This window comes from Xyrauchen texanus, chromosome 15 (genome assembly GCF_025860055.1).
Source record: "Xyrauchen texanus isolate HMW12.3.18 chromosome 15, RBS_HiC_50CHRs, whole genome shotgun sequence".
Classification (NCBI taxonomy): domain Eukaryota; kingdom Metazoa; phylum Chordata; class Actinopteri; order Cypriniformes; family Catostomidae; genus Xyrauchen; species Xyrauchen texanus.
In genome coordinates, this window is record NC_068290.1 from 14,247,166 (window position 1) to 14,267,191 (window position 20,026).

The 20,026-nt window shown below is 42.3% G+C and overlaps 1 protein-coding gene across 1 annotated transcript in view; it reads left to right on the plus strand.

Annotated features, from left to right (window-relative positions):
• Window positions 1-18,937, plus strand: part of LOC127656306 (serine incorporator 1-like) — a 37,705-nt gene extending 18,768 nt beyond the window's left edge. The window contains exons 3-10 of the mRNA XM_052144574.1: window positions 218-405; window positions 548-627; window positions 2,570-2,707; window positions 2,823-2,992; window positions 6,645-6,735; window positions 7,176-7,326; window positions 7,519-7,728; window positions 15,152-18,937. Coding sequence (XP_052000534.1) covers window positions 218-405; window positions 548-627; window positions 2,570-2,707; window positions 2,823-2,992; window positions 6,645-6,735; window positions 7,176-7,326; window positions 7,519-7,728; window positions 15,152-15,290 — 1,167 coding nt within the window. The 3' untranslated portion in view covers window positions 15,291-18,937. The remainder of the gene's footprint in view (window positions 1-217; window positions 406-547; window positions 628-2,569; window positions 2,708-2,822; window positions 2,993-6,644; window positions 6,736-7,175; window positions 7,327-7,518; window positions 7,729-15,151) is intronic.
• Window positions 18,938-20,026: the final 1,089 nt, after the last annotated feature.

Consider the following 20,026-nt stretch of genomic DNA (forward strand, 5'->3'; position numbering starts at 1 on the left):
ACCATCGCATGGCGCCATACGACCACTGTTATATTATTTATAATTATATTTTACATTTACGTCATGTCCAAAAAGAAAAGGAGGTCTGGCTGCAGATATGCTACTTACTCAGACTTAATATTTTCAGATATACAACTTTGTATGTTTAATTTTGATATATATATGTGTACCTTTAATTCAACATTAACATAACACAAAATGTTTAATGTCCTTATAGATTCCAGGCTTTTGTCAAGGGGGAACCTCAATACCAGGGATTGAAAACCATGTGAACTGTGATGTGATTGTTGGATACAAATCAGTCTACCGCATGTGCTTTGCTATGGCTTGCTTCTTTTTTCTGTTCACCGCTGTTATGATCCGTGTACGGAGCAGCAAAGACCCCCGCGCCGCCATTCAGAACGGGTACTTATTGTATGATATATTTGTCACACAATGTTAATGAGCAAATTTTTTTGTGTTGTTGTTGTAACCTCTACTACATAAAGAAAGACACTTTAAAAACTTTTAAGAATTTGTATTCTATTTGTGGCTATTTTGTCAACAGGTTCTGGTTCTTCAAGATTCTTATCCTAGTTGGTATCGCTGTCGGAGCCTTTTTCATCCCAGATGGAACATTTAATGATGGTATATCATATGTAAAAGACAAATAAAGGGTTAGCTTACCCAAAAATGTCAATTCTGTTAACATTTACTCTCATTTCATTTCCAGTAATGCCAAATGGCACTGGTTGTAGCATATGTCTTTTAGTGAAATTCAGCTTAAATTTAGTTTTTTGTTTTCCTATCATGTAAATTTTATGCCGCTGTTTTTGAACATGACAGGATCCTTACTCATTTACTCTAATTGTATATAACAAAAGCACCCTGGACATGCTAATAAACTTCTTGTTTTATGTTCAACTGAGGAAAGTCACACAGGTTTGTAACAACATGAGGGTGAGCTAATGACATAATTTTCCTTCAAAGGTGTAGTCACCTAAAACTAAAAATTGTATTCTCTCATCATTTACTCACCCTCTTGCCATTACCGATGTGATTGACTTTCTGTCTTTTGCAAAACACAAGCAAATATTTAGAAGAATATCGTCATCGTTCAGACTAATATAAATACTTTCCTTAAAAGACCACTTTCACAAACCAATTCAATCCTGCCTTACATTATTTCCTGCTGAATATGTCATACTTAGCAATTTGTGTATGAATATCATCATTCACTTGCATTGTATGAATATACTAAGCTGAGATATTCTTCAAAAAATCTGCAAAAGAAGGTAAGTCATACACATCTGGGATGGGGAGTAAATAATGAGAGATTTTTCATGAACTTTTCCTTTAACCTTTATTTTCAACCGCACATAACGAAACAATTTGCAATTTTGGATATTCACCTAGGGAGATATAGTGCAATAGCAATGATAACGTGACTATGATGATGTTAAGCTATAAATGTAGCAATAGTCATAATGTTATTCTGGTAAGCCATTACAAATGGGATGCAGAAAAATCATAGTTTCCTACAGAGAAGAAGTCAATTACTTTTTAATGACTGTGATGAGATGCGTGGGAAAAGACCGTATTCAAAGTGGAATAGGATGTTATAATTTTTTCATAGCATATTATATTAACAATGGGAACTTGTTCTTACTGCCTAGCCAGAATTCTCATGGTGTTGAATTGAAGATTCAGAGCATTCTGTTCAGAGATCATGTGTAACATCCAAACAATCTTGATGTTAATCTGCTTCATTGTGAATCCAAGTATAAAAATACCAGCCCTTAAGAAAAGCATGTTTAATTAAGCTTAGTTATTAGTTTAAGGTTTTTAATATAATAGAATCATTACTGTTTAAAAAAAAAAAAGATTATTTTCTTCTATTCAGAATAGTTTTGATGTTCAGTTCCTAAAAACAATGTATTGTAGTTAATGGCATTTAAAAACCTACGTCAGCCCTATTTGGATGGGATTAGTTTACTAAACGATGTTTGAGTTACAATTGAATCACCCAACGTCTGAGAGATAATGTACTGATTCAGAAGAGACTAAAGATCTCCGTGTATATTACAGAGATGGGAGTGTCTGTTTTGTAGATGTGGGCATTACAAAAGGTTAAACACATAATTTTCCGATTGTGTTTGGCTGAAAGAAGAAAGTCATATACACTAAGGATGGCTTGAGGGTGAATAAATTATGGGATAATTTTATTTTTTGGGTGAACTGACCCTTTAACTTCCATAATGTGACACATTTTTGAATTATGACATATTCAGTAGGAAATAACTTATGGCTGGATTAGATTTGTTTGTGAAAAGTGTCCTTTTTAAGAAAGAAACTATATTTGCCCATAAGTAATTTTACTAAGATGAAAAATAATATATATATATATATATATATATATATATATATATATATATATATATATATATAATAACAAAGACACAAAATAGGGTTGGCAACATTTATAAAAAAAATTAAATTGGGTAAATTATGATTTCATGTTTTCATGTTAACCAATATGCTACCACCATTCAGTTCTGATGAAACAACTTATCATCTTGTTTCTTCACAGTATGGTTCTACTTTGGTATTGTGGGCTCCTTCCTATTTATCCTTATCCAGCTCATCCTACTGATCGACTTTGCTCACTCCTGGAATGAGCTGTGGGTGAGGAATGCTGAGGAGGGCAACAGCAAGTGTTGGTTCTCGGGTATGTAGAGAGCAAGTAGACTGTAATTTCATGTTCACCAATATAGGCTTGAAAGGTATGTCTCAGTCTATGAATTTCAAAGAAGGAAACATGAGACTATATTCTGTGCCTACAGGTCTGTTGTTCTTCACTATACTACATTACGCCCTGGCCTTTGCTGCGATTGTGCTGTTTTATCTATACTACACAAAGCCTGACAACTGCGCCGAACACAAGTTCTTCATCAGTTTCAACCTTATTCTCTGTGTCATCGTATCCGTTGTTTCCATTCTGCCCAAAGTGCAGGTAAGCTTCCTTCTGGCAGAGTGGATCTTGAAGGGATGGTTCACCCAAAAATGTAAATTCTATCATCATTCACACACACTCCTTTAATTTCAACCCCATATGACTTTATGGAACACTAAGGAAATATTGGAGAGAATGTTTGCCTCAGTCACTTTCATCTTTTTTCCATACAATAAAAGTAAATATTGATTGAGGAGGCTAACGTTCTGTCTAACAACTCCTTTTCTTCTACAAAAAAAATCTAAAGTAATATGGGGTTTAATACAGCATGAAGGAGATTAAATGATCACAGAATAAAACATTTTGGGGGGTAAACTATCCCTTTAAGACCTTGCACATGGAGAAATAAAAGGGAACTGACAAATCTGCTTTTATTAGCTCTTCCTGAATATGGGATTACCTAAACACATAAACCCTAACAGACATGAATGCTGATTTAAAATGTATATAACAAAATCTCTCTTGTTCTGAAGGTCATCTGTTGTTTGCCCTTTTTGTCTTTTTAAGCATACTTCTTTGTTACTTTCTTTGCTAACAGTATATCAATGCTGGACTGCCACAATAGACAAGCCCTCTTCTAGAGGTCAGCCAATAGGGTTTTTTTAGCGGCCGATGCCAATATCCAGAGAGTAGGGTGGCCGATATAATCCAGATATATATATATATATATATATATATATATATATATATATATATATATATATATATGTATATATATATATATATATATATATATATATATATATATATATATATATATATATATATATATAATAAATATAAAACATTTATTTCAGCATTATATTTACTCAAAAGACCAAGTCAAACTAAATTTACATTCAGTCCACAGTGAAAATGACATATACTTGTATACATAAGTGCACATAAAGCACTTTTATTTTGAAGTCACTCTGTCACTCGTGCAGATCCAGCGAGAGCAGCAATCTACTGACAACTTCCAGTGTACTTGGCCCGGATCGCCTGGCTGGAGTGTCATGGACTGACTGTCACACAGCATTCGAGTCAGAGGAACACAGTTTTGATCCAGGCTATTATAATACACACTTCCGATGAAGATATACAAGCACTAAACAGGAAGAAAACGCTGGATTTGCACAAGTTTTGTGAGGTTTTTGAATTACATTTGTTTCCTCGAGCTGCATATTTGCAGATGATATATCAGGGTTCCCACGCGTCCTGGAAATCCTGGAAAACTTGGAATTTTGCAATGCAGTTTTCCAATCATGGAAAAGTCATGGAAAATGAGAAAAATACCTAAATGTCCTGGAAAATAATGATTTGTCCTGGAAAATATTTTAGTATAATAAAATTGATTCTGACAAGGTTTTTGTAAATTTTTTACTGTAAGTACTGATATAGTGCAGAATGTTTTCCTTCCAACACTGCTGAGGGTTAACAACAAACACATTTGAGTTGTAAACTTTAGATAATGACGACGGTCAGACGCAGATTTAAATTTTTTTGATAATGAATTTACACCCGAGGTGGTAGCAGCATAGGGATGAGCCTTTACACTTCAGTGTGTAGATTAAGAGTCTGCTTACACCACCGTCACATGTGAGGCCCTACGATTCCGCAATGTGGAAAACACGGATTGCTGATTTCAAAAGTTACATTAGCTATAAAATGTGAAATGTCAATGAATATGACATGTTTGTGACAAAAGTGAATTTTTGAATGCATGATTAAATAAAGAAATGTTAATCTCGATATGTCCAGGTGTGATTATTAAACCACAAAGGCTGTGATTTAATTAAATATATAATCTGCATGTGCTGCATGCTTCAAAATGAATGTGTGAAGCTGCTGCTCGTACGCTGAAAACCCCTCATCATGAGCGTCACATGTGCTGTGTGTGTGTGTGTGTGTGTGTGTGTGTGTGTGTGTGTGTGTGTGTGTGTGTGTGTGTGTGTTTGTAGCAGAGCGCTCTGAAGCGTGCAGCACATACAGACTCACACATTTATTGTAATGAAATCAAAGCTTTTTGGGGTTTAATAATCACACATATTCATGTAACCAACACACAGAAACACCAAAATAACTGTTCTTTTTAAATGACCACATGAAATGGAGATGTTTAATGTTATTAAATAATAATAATAAACATGTATTAAGGCAATATCTCACATCTGTGATGTTCTGTTGTGCTGTACTTTATTTGATATAAATATCTTCAGTGTTGTTTCGGATTATGCTGTGAGGATTTTGTAGAAAATAAATTTGATAAAAATAATAAAAAAAAAATTTTTTTTATTAATTATTAAAATAATTGTATTTTCATTTGATTATAGTTTTATTTAAATTTGATTAGACACCATTTTGTGGATGAAATTGAATGAAACTTTCGAATATGGAATTTTGTTAAAACAACTCTCTAATAACCACAATTTTAATGACCTCTTGTGTGTTTTTGTTTAAATATTGCAACCTTGCGGCACATAAAATGTGCTTTGAAAAGAGTGGGAACCCTGTATATGAAAGACGTTTTATTGATATTTGCATTTTTATCATTAGACAAGACAGTTACAGGGAACCGTTGAGAAGAGAGAGCGAGAGGGAGAATGAGACATGCAAGCACTTTAAACATCATGAGCTCATACACGTCTGTCACGTTTCTGATATGCGAAACGGTCTGTTATTGTGGTAACACGGTGGCGTGTAACAACAAAACAAACTGTGATTGGTCATATACATGTCTCAGATGGCTCTTTCAAGTGCAAGCAGCTGATTCTCTGTGACACCGTGGCTTAATGGTATAGTTTACCCAAAAATTTTAATTCTCATCATTTACTCATCCTCATGCCATCCCAGACATGTATGACTTTTTATCTTCTGCTTAACAAAATATTTTTAAAAGATTATCTCAGCTCTGTAGGTCCTTTCAATGCAAGTGAATGGTGGCCAGACCTTTTGAAGCGCCACAAATCATATAAAGGTAGCATAAGAATAGTCTTTATGGCTCCAGTGGTTAAATCCATAACTTCGTAACCGATGTAATCACTTTGGGTGAGAAGTAGATCAATATTCAATCCTTTTTTTCTATAAATATCCACTTCCACTTTTGGAATGTGAAAGTAGATATTTAAAGTAAAAAAGGGCTTAAATATGTATCTGTCTCTCACCCACACCTATTACATTGCTTCTGAATATATAGGTTTAATCACTGGAGTCATATGGATTACTTGTATGTTGACTTCATGTGATTTTTGGAGCTTTAAAGTTCTGGTCACCATTCACTTGAATTGTATGGAGCTAAAGAGCTGAAGTTGTTTTCTAAAAATCTTTTTGTGTTCTGCAGAAGAAAGAATGTTATACACATCTGGGATGGCATGAGGGTGAATAAATGATGAAAATGTTTTGGTGAAATATCCCTTTAAGAAACTAATTTGCTAATCAGGAATATGTATTGGCCAATGCCGATAATTAAAAAATTACAAACATTGGCCGATTTATCGGCTTCTGCGATATATCGGTTGACCACTCCCCTTTGTGCTAACCACTCCCTTTTGTGCTAGCCAAAAATAGGTTACAAGTTGTTTTTACACAAGGTTAACTTGGTTGGACAGAATCTTGTGTGGTTTTCTTTTCATTTACAAATTATTTATTTTATGTATTTGTCTTGGGTTTGCAGGAGGCTTCACCGCAGTCTGGTCTGCTTCAGTCTTCTCTGATCACTTTATACACTATGTACGTCACGTGGTCTGCCATGACCAACAATCCAAGTAAGCCATGCAAATAAGTCTCTAAAAATATTTACTCTCTGACTTTGTTCCCTCTTTTCATTTCATGAACTTTCATTTTGTTCTTACTCAGACTGATCAGTTGATGGTGAGTTTTGCGACATTCAAACCAATGCGCAACCTTTATAGTCTCCAGTTGCTTGTTACTGAAAAAAGCCATATTCCCGTCTAGTACCCTGTGCATATGTTTACTTTCCCCACATAATGTTATGGTCCAGTATTTGATGCTAAATTAACAATCTAGAATCTTTGAAAGTGCAATTAGTTGACTAATAGATATGAGGTGTTTAATTGCATGTCTGAATAGCGATGTAGTGTCTCAGTATGTTATTATGGCATCTGCATAATTATTTCAATGCGAGCACAATGCTTCAGTTTATTTCATTATTAAATGTAGTTTATTTGTGTGGTTCTGTCCTTAGACCGGGAGTGTAACCCGAGTCTTCTCAGCCTGGTGTCCAATATCAGCACAGCGCCGGCCTTGCCCACCAGCTCCCCTGGGATGGTCCAATGGTGGGATGCTCAAGGCATTGTGGGATTGATCATCTTCCTCTTTTGCACTTTTTATGCAAGGTAGATTAAGACAAAGTTTTAGGATAAGACTTTTGATTTGTTTTTTTGAGCTTAACACTCTTGTTAAGCATGTGTAATCGAAATGCATTGAAAAATACCTTTTCAAGCACCTTTCTACAGTATATCAGACACTGTAGTTATTTATTAATTAATGAATTTATTTTTTACTTGTATGTTTTTGTTCTCTTCCAGTATCCGTTCATCCAGTAATGCTCAGGTGAACAGGCTGATGCAGACAGAGGAGGGGAAGGGCTCTGAGGGAGGGGTGGAGGTGGGTGAGGATGGCCTTCGGCGTGTCGTGGATAATGAAGAGGACAGCGTCACATACAGCTACTCTTTTTTCCACTTCCACCTCTTCCTGGCCTCTCTCTATATCATGATGACTCTCACTAACTGGTACAAGTAAGTAAACACTCTTTGTTCTGGAGTTATTTTAAAATGTGATGGCTTTAATGCATCAAAAGGAGGCTATTTTTTTCTTCTTCCTTTTAAGTTGGAGTGTGTTAATCAGACAATTTTTGCCAGGCAAATGGGGCTGGGTGTTGTTTTTATTTTATTTTATAATTTATTTATTTTTTCAATTGATTCATATGAACATTTTGATGCCGTTTTTATTTTTCTTGAGTTGAGGTTTTGCCAAAAAAAATATTAACAAACGCTATAATTAGACATGTTGTCAATTTCACCAAAGGCTGTTAAAGGAAGACAAAAGATGTCTCCTCCAATCTGATCAGCTGCACATGCGTGCACGGCCCTAATCGACTACATAAAAGACTGATATAAAAGACAGCAGTAATATTTCCAGTACGACTGTGCAATGTGATTGTAGCTCAACTTCGTTGATCATGCATGCACAGTATACACCTGCTTAAGACCGTAACTTGCCTCACCATTCCCCACATGTTGATGAACAGTTTCCTTTCTTTTGTTTAAATACCCATAATAAAGCATTAATTGCTTGACAGTTGTGGGCACTTCATATCATATCAAATGGATAGGCTATAAATGGGAGAGTCAAACAACCACTGATCCTTTTACCATGATTCAGCTATATTGCTAATTATTTTTTTTTTTTCTGTGATGTGTTTCAAGTGTACTGCATTTATAGCCAACATTTGGCCTGCAATGATTTTGACTAACTTTATGAGTTGAATCCTAATGATGAATTATTTGATATTGCTGCACTGCTCATCATGCACCACTAGAGGGCCCTGGCCCTGGACTTTATCTGCAGTGGTTTATGATTATACATACAAATTGTTTGATATAAAATGAGTACTTTCTAGATATACTTGGTTTAGATAAAAAATGTATATCTACCTTGGATAATAATTATTTAGCAGTTTTCTTATTTGATAAAAAATTAAAATCTGGGTTTATTAGATTTTAATATATTTTACATTTACACTGTTGACAATTTCCTTTCTGGTGCAGTTCTTTTTTTCTGTGGTCATTTTTATTGCATATCAATTATGAAAGAACGTTTGGTTACGTATGTAACCTCCGTTCCCCTTCTGTCGCTTTCTCCACGTTGTGTCGGAGAAGCGACACTAGGGGACCCATTCCAATCTTGCAGGGATTTCATCCAGTGCCGCACATCGTCTGTACCTGGCTGCACGTTCCCTTCCCCAATGCCCCATAAGAACATCGGGATCCTTCTAGTTACCCTGGGAGGGGAACAAGGCAATGTTTTCCAACATGGGAACGGACCAGCCTGGCTGGGCCTCTTTTCTCTATGTTTCTCGCATAGAGCAATCACGGCCTGGGCCCTTACATGCATATAGGGAAGGGGGTCTTACCCAGACCCTGCGGAGACCACACCTGCCCTTTTTCTTGGGGAGGGAAAGTGGTAGACACGTCACACAGCCGTCTTAGGGCTCGTGTGGAAAGTATGGCGTGGTGGTAAATCCAGCCTCGAAAGGGGGGAGTTGCTACAGCACGGCGACCGGGGCAGCTGTAACTGCCTAAGGGAGACACGGGGGTCCGCTCGTAAGGAGACAGAACCGTGGAATTACACACATGGGGAGTCCGAACAGGAGGCCTTCTTATTTTACCTGTGGAGCCCCTATACCAGTACAGGGTGGCCACCAGGGTACCCGCAGTGGCTTGGGTCGGCGAGTTCCTCCGCTGAACCGCGGACCCGGACTTGGAGTGGGACGCCCTGGGAAGAAGGCGCACTACTTTACCTTGACGTCAGGAAAAGGGCGCTGGGCACAAGCGATCCACCCGGCCGGTCGGTCTACGTGTTACCGAGTTCTACGGGCTCGGACCTGAGAAAACACGAGACGCAACCGACTCAACGCGGAGATTGTAAAACCTCACAAAGGTGTTGGGTGTTGCCCAACCCGCGGCTCTACAGATGTCTGCTAGGGAGGTGCCCTTGGCCAGTGCCCACGAGGACCCGCAAGGGTAGGGGCACGGCCTGGGTGTGATAAGCCAGTGTGATGGCATCGACAGCCCAGTGGGCGAGCCTCTGTTTGGAGACGGCATTCCCTTTCTGCCGTCCCCCAAAGCAGACAAAGAGCTGCTCAGAGCGTCTGGTGCTCTGTGTGCGGTCCAGGTAAATGCGCAGGGGCGCACTGGACACAGCAGCGAAAGGGCTGGGTCTGCCTCCTCCGGGGCAGCGCTTGCTGGTTCACTACCTGATCTCGGAATGGTGTGGTAGGAACCTTGGGCACATAGCCCGGTCGCGGTCTTAGGATCACAGGCGTATCTGCCGGACCGAACTCCAGGCAAGTGTCGCTGACAGAGAACGCTTGCAGGTCCCCGACCCTCTTGATGGAGGCGAGTGCGATCAGCAGGGCCGTCTTAAGAGAGAGGGCCCTGAATCCAATTGATTCAAGCGGCTCGAAGGGAGGTCTCTGGAGTCCCCAAGACTACCGAGAGATCCCAGGAGGGAACTAGGCCTGGCCGGGAGGGATTCAAACTCCGGGCGCCTCTCAGGAACCCGAGGATCAGGTCGTGCTTGCCCAAAGACTTGCCGTCTACAGGATCGTGGTGGGCGGCAATGGCGGCAACATAAAGCCTCTCCTGTAGGAACAGGAGCACTGACTTGATAGCGCATCTCTGCGGGTCTTCAGTTCGGGAAGAACACCAATCTGTGAACAAGCGCCACTTTAGGGCATGAAGGGGCTCTGGCTTGGTTGATTGTATTTACAATGGTCGCCGGTAAGCCGGCTAGCTCTTCCGCGTCCCATCCAGGGACCAGACGTGGAGGTTCCAGAGGTCTGGGCGCGGGTGCCAGAGCGTGCCCCGTCCCTGAGAGAGGAGGTCCTTTCTCAGGGAATTAGCCAGGGAGGAGCTGTCGCGAGAAGCCTGAGTTCGAGAACCAAGTCCGAGTGGGCCAGTACGGGGCCACTAGCGTGACTTGCTCCTCGTCCTCCCTGACCTTGCACAGCACCGGTGCAAGAAGGCTCACTGGGGAAATGCGTGCTTGCGCAGCCCGAGGGGCCAGCTGTGTGCCAGCCGTCTGTCCTGAGGGGAGCCTCTGTTAGGGCGTACCAGAGCGGGCAGTGGGAGGTTTCCTGGGAGGCAAACAGGTCTACCTGGGCCTTGCTGAACCGTTCCCAAATCAGCTGGACCGACTGGGGTGAAGCCTCCACTCCCGCCGGGCAGGCGTTGTCGTGATAAGCGTGTCCGCTACAGCGTTGAGCTTGCCGGGGATGTGAGTGGCGCGCAGCGACTTGAGTCGCTGCTGGCTCCATAGGAGGAGACGGCGAGGCGAGTTGTGACATGTGGTGGTGCGTCGCCGCCTTGGCGATTATGTGCGCCCCACTGTGGTGCTGTCCGATCTCCACGAGGACATGTTTGTCCTGAACTAACGGGAGGAACTTCCTGAGAGAAAGAAGGGCGGTCAACAACTCCAGGCAATTGATGTGCCAGCGCAGCGGGGCCCCTTTCCAGCGGCCCGCTGCTGCGTGCCCACTGCACACGGCACCCCACCCGGACCGGGAGGCGTCGGTTGTGACCAGGACGCGTCGGGACACCTGCTGCAGGGGCACTCCTGCCCGTAGAAAGCAGAGGTCTGTCCAGGGTCGGAGTGTTTTGAGGCAGGCGGGGTGATCCTTACCCGATGCGTGCCGTGGTGCCATGCTTGTCTCGGGACTCGAGTCTGGAGCCAGTGCTGGAGTGGTCTCACATGCATCAACCCCAGCGGCGCGACCGCCGCAGAGGGCGCCATATGCCCCAGGAGCCTCTGGAAAAGTTTTAGAGGGACCACTGTGCCTGGCTTGAGGGAAGCGAGGCAGTCCAGCACCGACTGAGCACGCTCAGCTGGTGAGGCGTGCTGTCATTGAGACTGAGTCTAACTCCAACCCGAGAAAGAGATGCTCTGAACGGAGTGAGCTTGCTCTTTTCCCAGTTGACCTGAAGCCCCAAGCGGCTGAGGTGCGGAGCACCTGGTCTCTGTGTGTGCATAGTAACTCTCGAGAGTGTGCTAGGATGAGCCAGTCATCGAGGTAGTTGAGAAATCGCGGATGCCGGCTACTCGTAGCGGGGCAAGGGCGCCTCTGCGACTTTCAGTAAAGACGCGAGGGACAGAGACAGGCGAAGGGGAGGACTTTGTACTGGAGCAGCCTGGCCGTCGAGCGCGAACCGTAAGAAGGGTCGGTGTCGTGGCAGAATTGAGGCGTGGAAGTGCAGCGTCCTTCAGGTCTACCGCTGCGAACCAATCTAGATGCTGAGCGCCAGCCAGAATATTTCTCTGCGTGAGCATTTTGAGCGGGAGTTTTAACAAGGCCCGATTGAAAACTTCGCAAGTCCAGGATTGGTCAGTAAGCCGCCGCCTTTCTTGGGTACAATGAAGTAAGGGCTGTAGAAACCCTTCCTCATTTCGGTTGGAGGGGCGGGCTCTACCGCGCCCTTGGCTAAGAGGGTCGTGATTTCCGCGGGCGCCCCTGAAGGGGCGGGAGCCGAGCAAACTGAATTGCGTAACCGAGTCGAATGGTCGGTGCAGCCAGCGTGATGCGTTGGGAAGCGAAAGCCACGCTTCCCAGCTCTACGCTAGGGGCACCAAAGGGGCGAGTATTTTGGGCGTACCGGCGGGGCCTCGCAGCGGGCGGAACAGGTAATGCAGCGTCGGGCGGCCGTTGCGGCCTGAGGCTGAGGTGCTGAGAATAGACTCAAAGCAATTACCTTGCTCGGCGCACCCGGCAGGGGCGGGTTCGTGACTGAGGAGGAGGTCTGATGCTGGCGTCCTCTGGACTCGTCTGAACCGGCCGGCCGAGGGACAGTCGTGGGCAGGCGGAAGGCGGGATCGCCGCGTCCGGTGTACCGGGACTGTCGTAATCTGAAAGCAGATTGCCGTGAAGCGGCATTTGCGGGCCAGGTGACCCAGAGGCAAAGGAAATAGCTCTATTATTGAGAATGTGGAAAATGTAAAAACAAAGGATTCTCCTCCGGCCCTCCACCGGGAGCGGAGAGGTCTTACCACCTCCGGAGCTAACATCTCGGTCTCTGGGTCGAGTCGTCTCTGGAGCGCCTGGGAGCCTTCTGGGTCCTCGAGGGGTCCGTGAGGCGAGGGCGTCCTCTTTCTGCGGGGAGCTCAAGCGGGGCTGAGAGCTAGGCCCGCTCTCGTTCGTTGAGGCGGAACACTTCTTCTTCCTTGAAAGCCGCAGGAGGGCGCCCTCGGCGAGCAGACAGGGCATGGCCCCTGGCGGCAGGTTCTTGCGCGGGGCAGGGCGTGTGACCTGGCCTCCGTCTGTTTCTTCACCACTGAGGACTGCTGGGTGGAGTAGGTCAGGTGGTGTCGCCGAATGGAGCTGGGAGACTGGAGAGTTTTGAGAAGCGTGCTTTGTCTACCTCCTGTACTACGACCAGATCCAGTCCATTTGTTATGTTTCTGGACCATGAGGGTGGACATCAGCCTGTCGAGTGCAGTTCCTGCAGCACGTCAAGAACAGGACTACCCAAGTGCAAATCTTGAAGTGCCTTGGCACGGTGGACTTGCAGGGAGGGGCCATGGCATGCAGGGGGGCGGTCTGGGACCGTTCTACGCCGAGGGTAGTGAGGCGGAGGAGCGAGGAAGCTTGGCTCGCTCAGCTCGTCGTGCTGCGTCCGGGAAGGAGCGAGGCGCGGCTGTGGGTGGCGCACCAGCCCGTGAATCATCAAGCCCAGGGAAGCATAGCGGATCTCCGTGCGTCAGGCTCAGACTGGGCAAGAAGACCCGTAGGTGGCGGCCCAGGCGAGTTATCCGCATCCGATGCCGCTGTGACGCTCTCTGATGCAGCGGTGATGTCGTCATCCAATGTCCGGGAGCCCCAAGGGACCGCGCGGCCGGCTGTTAGGCGGACCGCGCTTATCACGAGCTTGTGAGGGGAGCAAGCAAGCCTGCAGGGGCGGGGGTTTCGGCGGTTTTACCCGGCGAACGCAGCCCGCCATTATCCGGGATCATCTTCATCGCTCGCGGCGCCTGCGTCAATCCCGTAGGAAGGAGGCGAGGCGGAGGGCGGCTGAAGTGGCTTTCTTCCTCACAAGAAAGCAGAGATCGCAACGCTGCTGCAGCTATGTTCTCAGGCTGAAAACATAACCCATTGGAGAGCATGCTCTTCCCGAGCCCGGACGGAAAACAGCAAGCGTGCGGGGAGGCGGGGGTTTCAAGGGGTTCACCCGGCGAAACGCAGCCCGTCATTGACCCCAGATCGTTTTCATCGCCCGCGGCATCTGCCTCAATCCCGTGGGAAGGAGGCGAGGCGCGGGGGGCAGCTGAAGCGGCTCTCTCTCACTACAAGAGAAAGCCTACGACCGCAATGCTGTCATGGCTATGTTTTCGTACTGAAAACATAGACCATTCATAAAAAACGCTGCCTGCGTGTTTCGCAACCCAGGTACGCCAGGTGGTTTTTATGACCGTCAGAGGTGGGGAGAAATCACCGCCTCCAAAAACTACATAGGGGCGGAAAGGCATCTTCAGAAAGACGCGCCTGAAAAGGACGTTCAACGCCGCTGTGTTTGCTCTTTTAGAGAAATTTACTCTTTTAAAGAAAATAACTCTTTTAATATACACAGTGTGTGTGTGTGTCTGCGCTGTTGAAGCGCTCAGGGGCAACAATGCACGCCGTGCAAAGTGAAGGAGAAAGCCGCTGTTGTGCGCCGTCAAGATCCAACAGCATGCAGATCATCAGAGGAAACAGGAACGTTTTATAGTGGTGTGTAAACTCGCAGCAACTGCAGACAGACCATCGGCTCCGAAGAAATTTTCTGAATGAACTCCCGTATTTGCCCCGCTTAAATACCCGTATGTCCGGGGGCGGGGTATGCAAATACTGACTGCCAACTCCCATTGGCCCTTTTCAATAGATCAGAGGTGAATATTGGCGCTCAAGAGAGACCCCTAGTGTCGCTACTCCGACACAACGTGGAGAGAGCGACAGAAGGGGAACTTTGATTACTCTAACCAGGTTGCATTCTAATAAAGAACTTGTTCTGTGAATCATGTTGGAGTTACTTTTTAGTTGAGTTGAGTACATTTAAAAGTTGAAAATTCTTGTCGTGAATCGTACTTATGTTTGAAAAAAATCATAATTAGATTCTTAGAAAATTAGAATAAAAAGTTTTTTTTTTTTTTTTTTTGCCATTTCACCTAGCGCTACTGGCAGATAATAAAACAGGTCAAAAGAAACCTGTAGGATTATATTGAAGGAGGGACCCAAGCTATATCTAGTGACCAGAATATCAGAGACTTGTGTGTAACCATCTTTTATGGCATTGTAATGGCATCCACATGGTGGATGGAATAGTTATTAAAGAATCTGGTACATCCAGGTATCATTTGATACATTAGGCATTGTAAACCAGCTAATGTTTTATTTATCTTCTCAATCTTCAGGCCTAACACCACCACTCAGGCCATGCAGAGCACTATGCCTGCGGTGTGGGTGAAGATCTGCTCCAGCTGGCTGAGTCTCACCCTCTACCTGTGGACGCTTGTGGGTCCTCTTATTTTCCCCAACCGTGACTTCAACTGAGCTTGAATGGGTGAGACTGTCTCACCCTTTAAAAGCTATGTATGTCTGTATGTGTGTTTTAGAAATATAACACTTAACATCTATTTTTCCACTATTAACTATTAAATTCATCAGCACAAGTGCTACAGTTTTAAATTAATCTGACATAGACCTGGTCATATCACTGTTTATAGGGCTGTAAGGGAGTTTAAAATAGTGTGCATGATGACATGACAAGTATTTTAAAAAGAATTCACTGAAGTCTTACTGTTTCAGTGCATTAATAAACATGATACGTGAGGATTACTACAGTGCAAAAAGTTGCTATTCACAATTAATGCGAAGGGACAATTCACCCAAAAATATATAATCTATTATCATTTACCCTGATTTTGTTCCAAACCCGTTGACTGACTTTCTTCTGTGGAACACAGGAAATGTTGCAGAATGCAACATTTGTTCCACGGAATAAAGAAAGCCATTCAGGTTTGGAACAACATGAGGGTGAATAAGTGATGACTAAAAAAAATATGTGGTGATCTATCCCTTTAAGGGTTTGCTTTAATTTCAAAATCAGTATGGCTATAAATCTGTTTTTATGAAGTCAATACTGCTAGTGTATACAGTATATTATTAGATTAAGGTAACCACTTCTTGTACATGTATGTTTAAGAGGTGTAAGCTACTCAAACCTGAGACCACACAATTCAAATGCAACAGGTACACTCAATAACTGTCCTACAGACCATCAACTTTGTGGTCCTAGCCACAAATAAAAACATGCATGTTACTGCTGCTAGAAACCTACTCTACCTGAAGGGGAAATACTTTTTACAGTGATAACATTTTAACATCAGGGTATTATTAAATATACTGTACAATACATAATCTATTATCAATGTACAGTATAATTCTATGACATTTCACTATGATTAAGCACTTTGTTCTTGAGCAATGTCAACGGGGTCCCCAACAGGGGAGGTTCGGCTGTGGGTAGCCTGTGTGAAGTGGGGGGCTTAAACAGGGGGCTTTTTTCACTCCAGACCCTCTGTGGAACCCCATAGAACTTGTGTGTCCAGGAGATAAGCAGAGTCAGACACACCCTTCCCTAGTACAGTACACTACACTACACAGCACCTTGAGATTTCACACTCTGGCTTGGCTCTCCCACCCTGCTGTTCCCTCTTTCATGAAAACAGACTGTGCTGTAATATTTATCACTGATCCAAATGAATAGACATTGTGGTGCTGCCCATCCATCAGAGCCACATCTTAAAGGAATATTCCAGGTTCAATACACTTTAAGCTTAATCAACAACATTTGTGGCATAATGTTGATTACCGCAATAATTAATATTGACTCTCTCTTAAAAAAAGAAAAGAAAAGAAGAAATCTGGGTTACACAAAAGCACTCACAATGGAAATAAATGGGTCCAATCTGTAAACGTTTTAAAAGTATAGCCACAAGATCTAAACAATATGTGTGTTAACATGATTTTAGTTTGACAAAGTCACTCCATAATCTTTTCTGTGTGAAGTTATATTTAATTTATTATTTTTACAACTTTGTTGCCATGGCAATGTAATGTCAACAAACCCTAAAATGACAATCATAAAAATCATGATTTACAGATCAAATAATACATGAGTTTTAACAGAATAATACATGTAAGTGCTTTTAATAAAAATGATAAGCTTCACATTTCTGCCTTTAAACTCTCAAATAATTGTCCCCATTCACATCCATTGTAATTGCCTCACTGTAACCCAGATTTGTGCATTTCTTAAAGAATTCTGCAACAAATGCTGTCAGTTGACCTTAACTTGTATTGAACACAGATTATTCAGACCGAACAAAATGGTAATCAAGTGTGCAAAATTGTTCCTTAAAATAATACTTGTATATAAATTTACATTTCAGGGCTGGCTAGTAGATTGATGTTCTTAATGGGTAGACATTTGTGAGTATGTGAATGATTGTTCATGCTTCCATTGTCTATAACATCTTTTCTGTAAATTATTTTATAAATTTTTTTTATTAAAATTTTTTTCTAGTAAGCACATGCTGGAGTAAATGTTTTTTTTTTTTTTTTTTTTTACACATTAACTTCCTGTTGCTGAAACCTTGATTATGAAAATATGAATTTGGCAAATTTCATGACAAGTATTGTATTGTAGATTTACATCTGCCTTAAGTAATTTGGTATTGTGAAAACTTGCCTGTTTGAAGCTATGCTTATGGCATTGGAAGAAACTGATGGTGAAGTGTGTGTGTGTGTGTGTGTGTGTGTGTGTGTGTGTTTTGCACACACAAAGTGGCATGCAAAATTTTAGGACCCCTGGTCAAATGTTTTGTTACTGTGAATAGTTATAGATTTTAGCTCTCTGATAACTTTTACCAAGGTCTCAGACCTTAATTAGCTTGCTATGGCCTGTTCACAATCATCGTTTGGAAAGTCAAGGTGATGCAAATTTTATAGCTTTATAAATACTCAGACTCCTGAAACCTTGTCCCAACTATCAGCAGCCATGGGCTCCTTTAAGCAGCTTCCTAGCACTCTAAAAATTAAAATAATTGATGCTCGCTAAGCAGCATAAGGCTATAAGAAGATGGCAAAGTGTTTTCATGTAGCTGTTTCCGCAGTTCGTAATGTAATTAAGAAATGGCAGTTAACAGGAATGGTGGAGGTCAAATTGAGGTATGGAAGATCAAGAGAACTGCTCATAGGATTGCTAGAAAGGCAAATCAAAACCCCTGTTTAACTGCAATAGACCTTAAGGAATATTTAGCAGACTCTGGAGTAGTGGTGCATTGTTCTACTGTGCTGCGGCACATGCACAAATATGACCTTCATGGAAGTCCTGAGAAGAAAACCTTTCCTGCATCCTCACCACTAAATTCAGTGTCAGAAGTTTGCAAATGAACATCTAAACAAGCCTGATGCATTTTGAAAACAAGTCCTTTGGAATGATTCAGTTAAAATATAACTTTCTGGCAAAGGTATATTTGGAGAAAAAAAGAATATCATGAAAAGAACACCTCTCCCAACTGTTAACCACGGGGTGGATCGATCATGCTTTGGGCTTGTGTTTCAGCTAGCGGCACGGGAAACATTTCACTGTTAGAGGGAAGAAAGGATTAAATCAAATGCCAGCAAATTTAAGCAAACATCACACCATCTGTAAAAAAAAAAGCTGGAGATTTAAGAGGATAGCTTCTACAACAGGATAATGAACACACTTCATAATCCACAATGGACTACCTCAAGTGGTGCAAGCTGAATGTTTTGCCATGGCCCTCACAGTCCCCTGACCTAAACATCATTGAAAATCTGTGGATAGATCTCAAAAGAGCAGTGCATGCAAGATGGCCCAATAATCTCACAAGAGCTTGAAGCCTTTTGCAAGGAAGAATGGGTGAAAATCACCCAAACAAGAATTGAAAGACTCCTTTTTTTGTTATTTTGAAACTGTAAAAAAAGTAATATTCCTCAAAATATTAAAGACATGTATCATATTTAACTTTATGCTTTTTGGAAATCAGCCCATCTTTAACTCGCTTAGCTATTCACAGCAACAGAAATTTTGATCGGGGTGCCCAAACGTTTGCATGCCTCTCTCTCGCTCTCTCTCTCTCTCTCTCTCTCTCTCTCTCTCTCTCTCTCTCATCTCTACATATATTAATATACATTGCATTTTCCAAAAATAATGAATTAACAACTGTATGATGCCATATGTAGTCTATTCTTATGAGCAACATATAAGATTAGTAATTCTGTTGAAAATTCTTCATGTGCCTTTCTTTGATTACCTGTTTATCAAAAGTGACCAGGTTAATTTAGACCTGTTAAGAAGTGCCTTTGCTGTTTTGTAATTGTAACATTTAATTGTTTCATACCATGGACAATTGCTATTGCACAAAGTTTCTGTGGAAGTAATATTTCATGTGATCTGTTGTTTAATCTGTGCTAATGCTGTAAATATTTACAATATATAAATTGTCAGTCCAGTCTTTACAAATTGTGATTATATATGGATTTGACACCCAATTAATATCACATCAAAACGAGTCGCATGTGCATGCCATTATGTCCTTTACTGAACATTTGAGTAAATCAGGTCAGTACCTGGATACAATGGATTGAGGCTAGATTTTAATTTGCCGTCTGTCCACAAGGCGGAACTGATGTGCTTCATTGAGAATATTCTTTGCTCTATATTGATGGCCATCACTGGTCAAGCAATGCACCCTTTTAGCATTTGATAATACCCTTAGTTATACAATAACATCAGTAGTTATCATTGTAAAATATTATATGAAATTAATTGATTGACTTCAGACATTCAACTTTTCTATAGCATTAAAATATTTCACTGTTATTTTTGTGTAAATGTCTAATTTAAGCATTGTTTTTAGAAGATTTCAGGACTGTATTTTTTTTTCTCTCTCTCTCTTCCAGCTTCAAGTAATTATCACACTCATACACACACACACACACACACACACACACACACACTTGCAGCAAAACAATACCTTTGCCAGAGCAGACTATATGAAACAAGCCTAGAATCTTTGAGAAGGTACCAAATAGGAACATGCTCCTTAAATTCCTCTGAATGCTGGAGATGTTTTGAGTGGCTGGCTGACAAGGTAGGTATTGAACGTGAAGTGCTTTTAGACCCGGCCAACCAGGCCCCTCTTCTCAGATGTGTGGTTTATCAGTTGGCAGCTTGGCTAAGGATAGATGGCCATTGC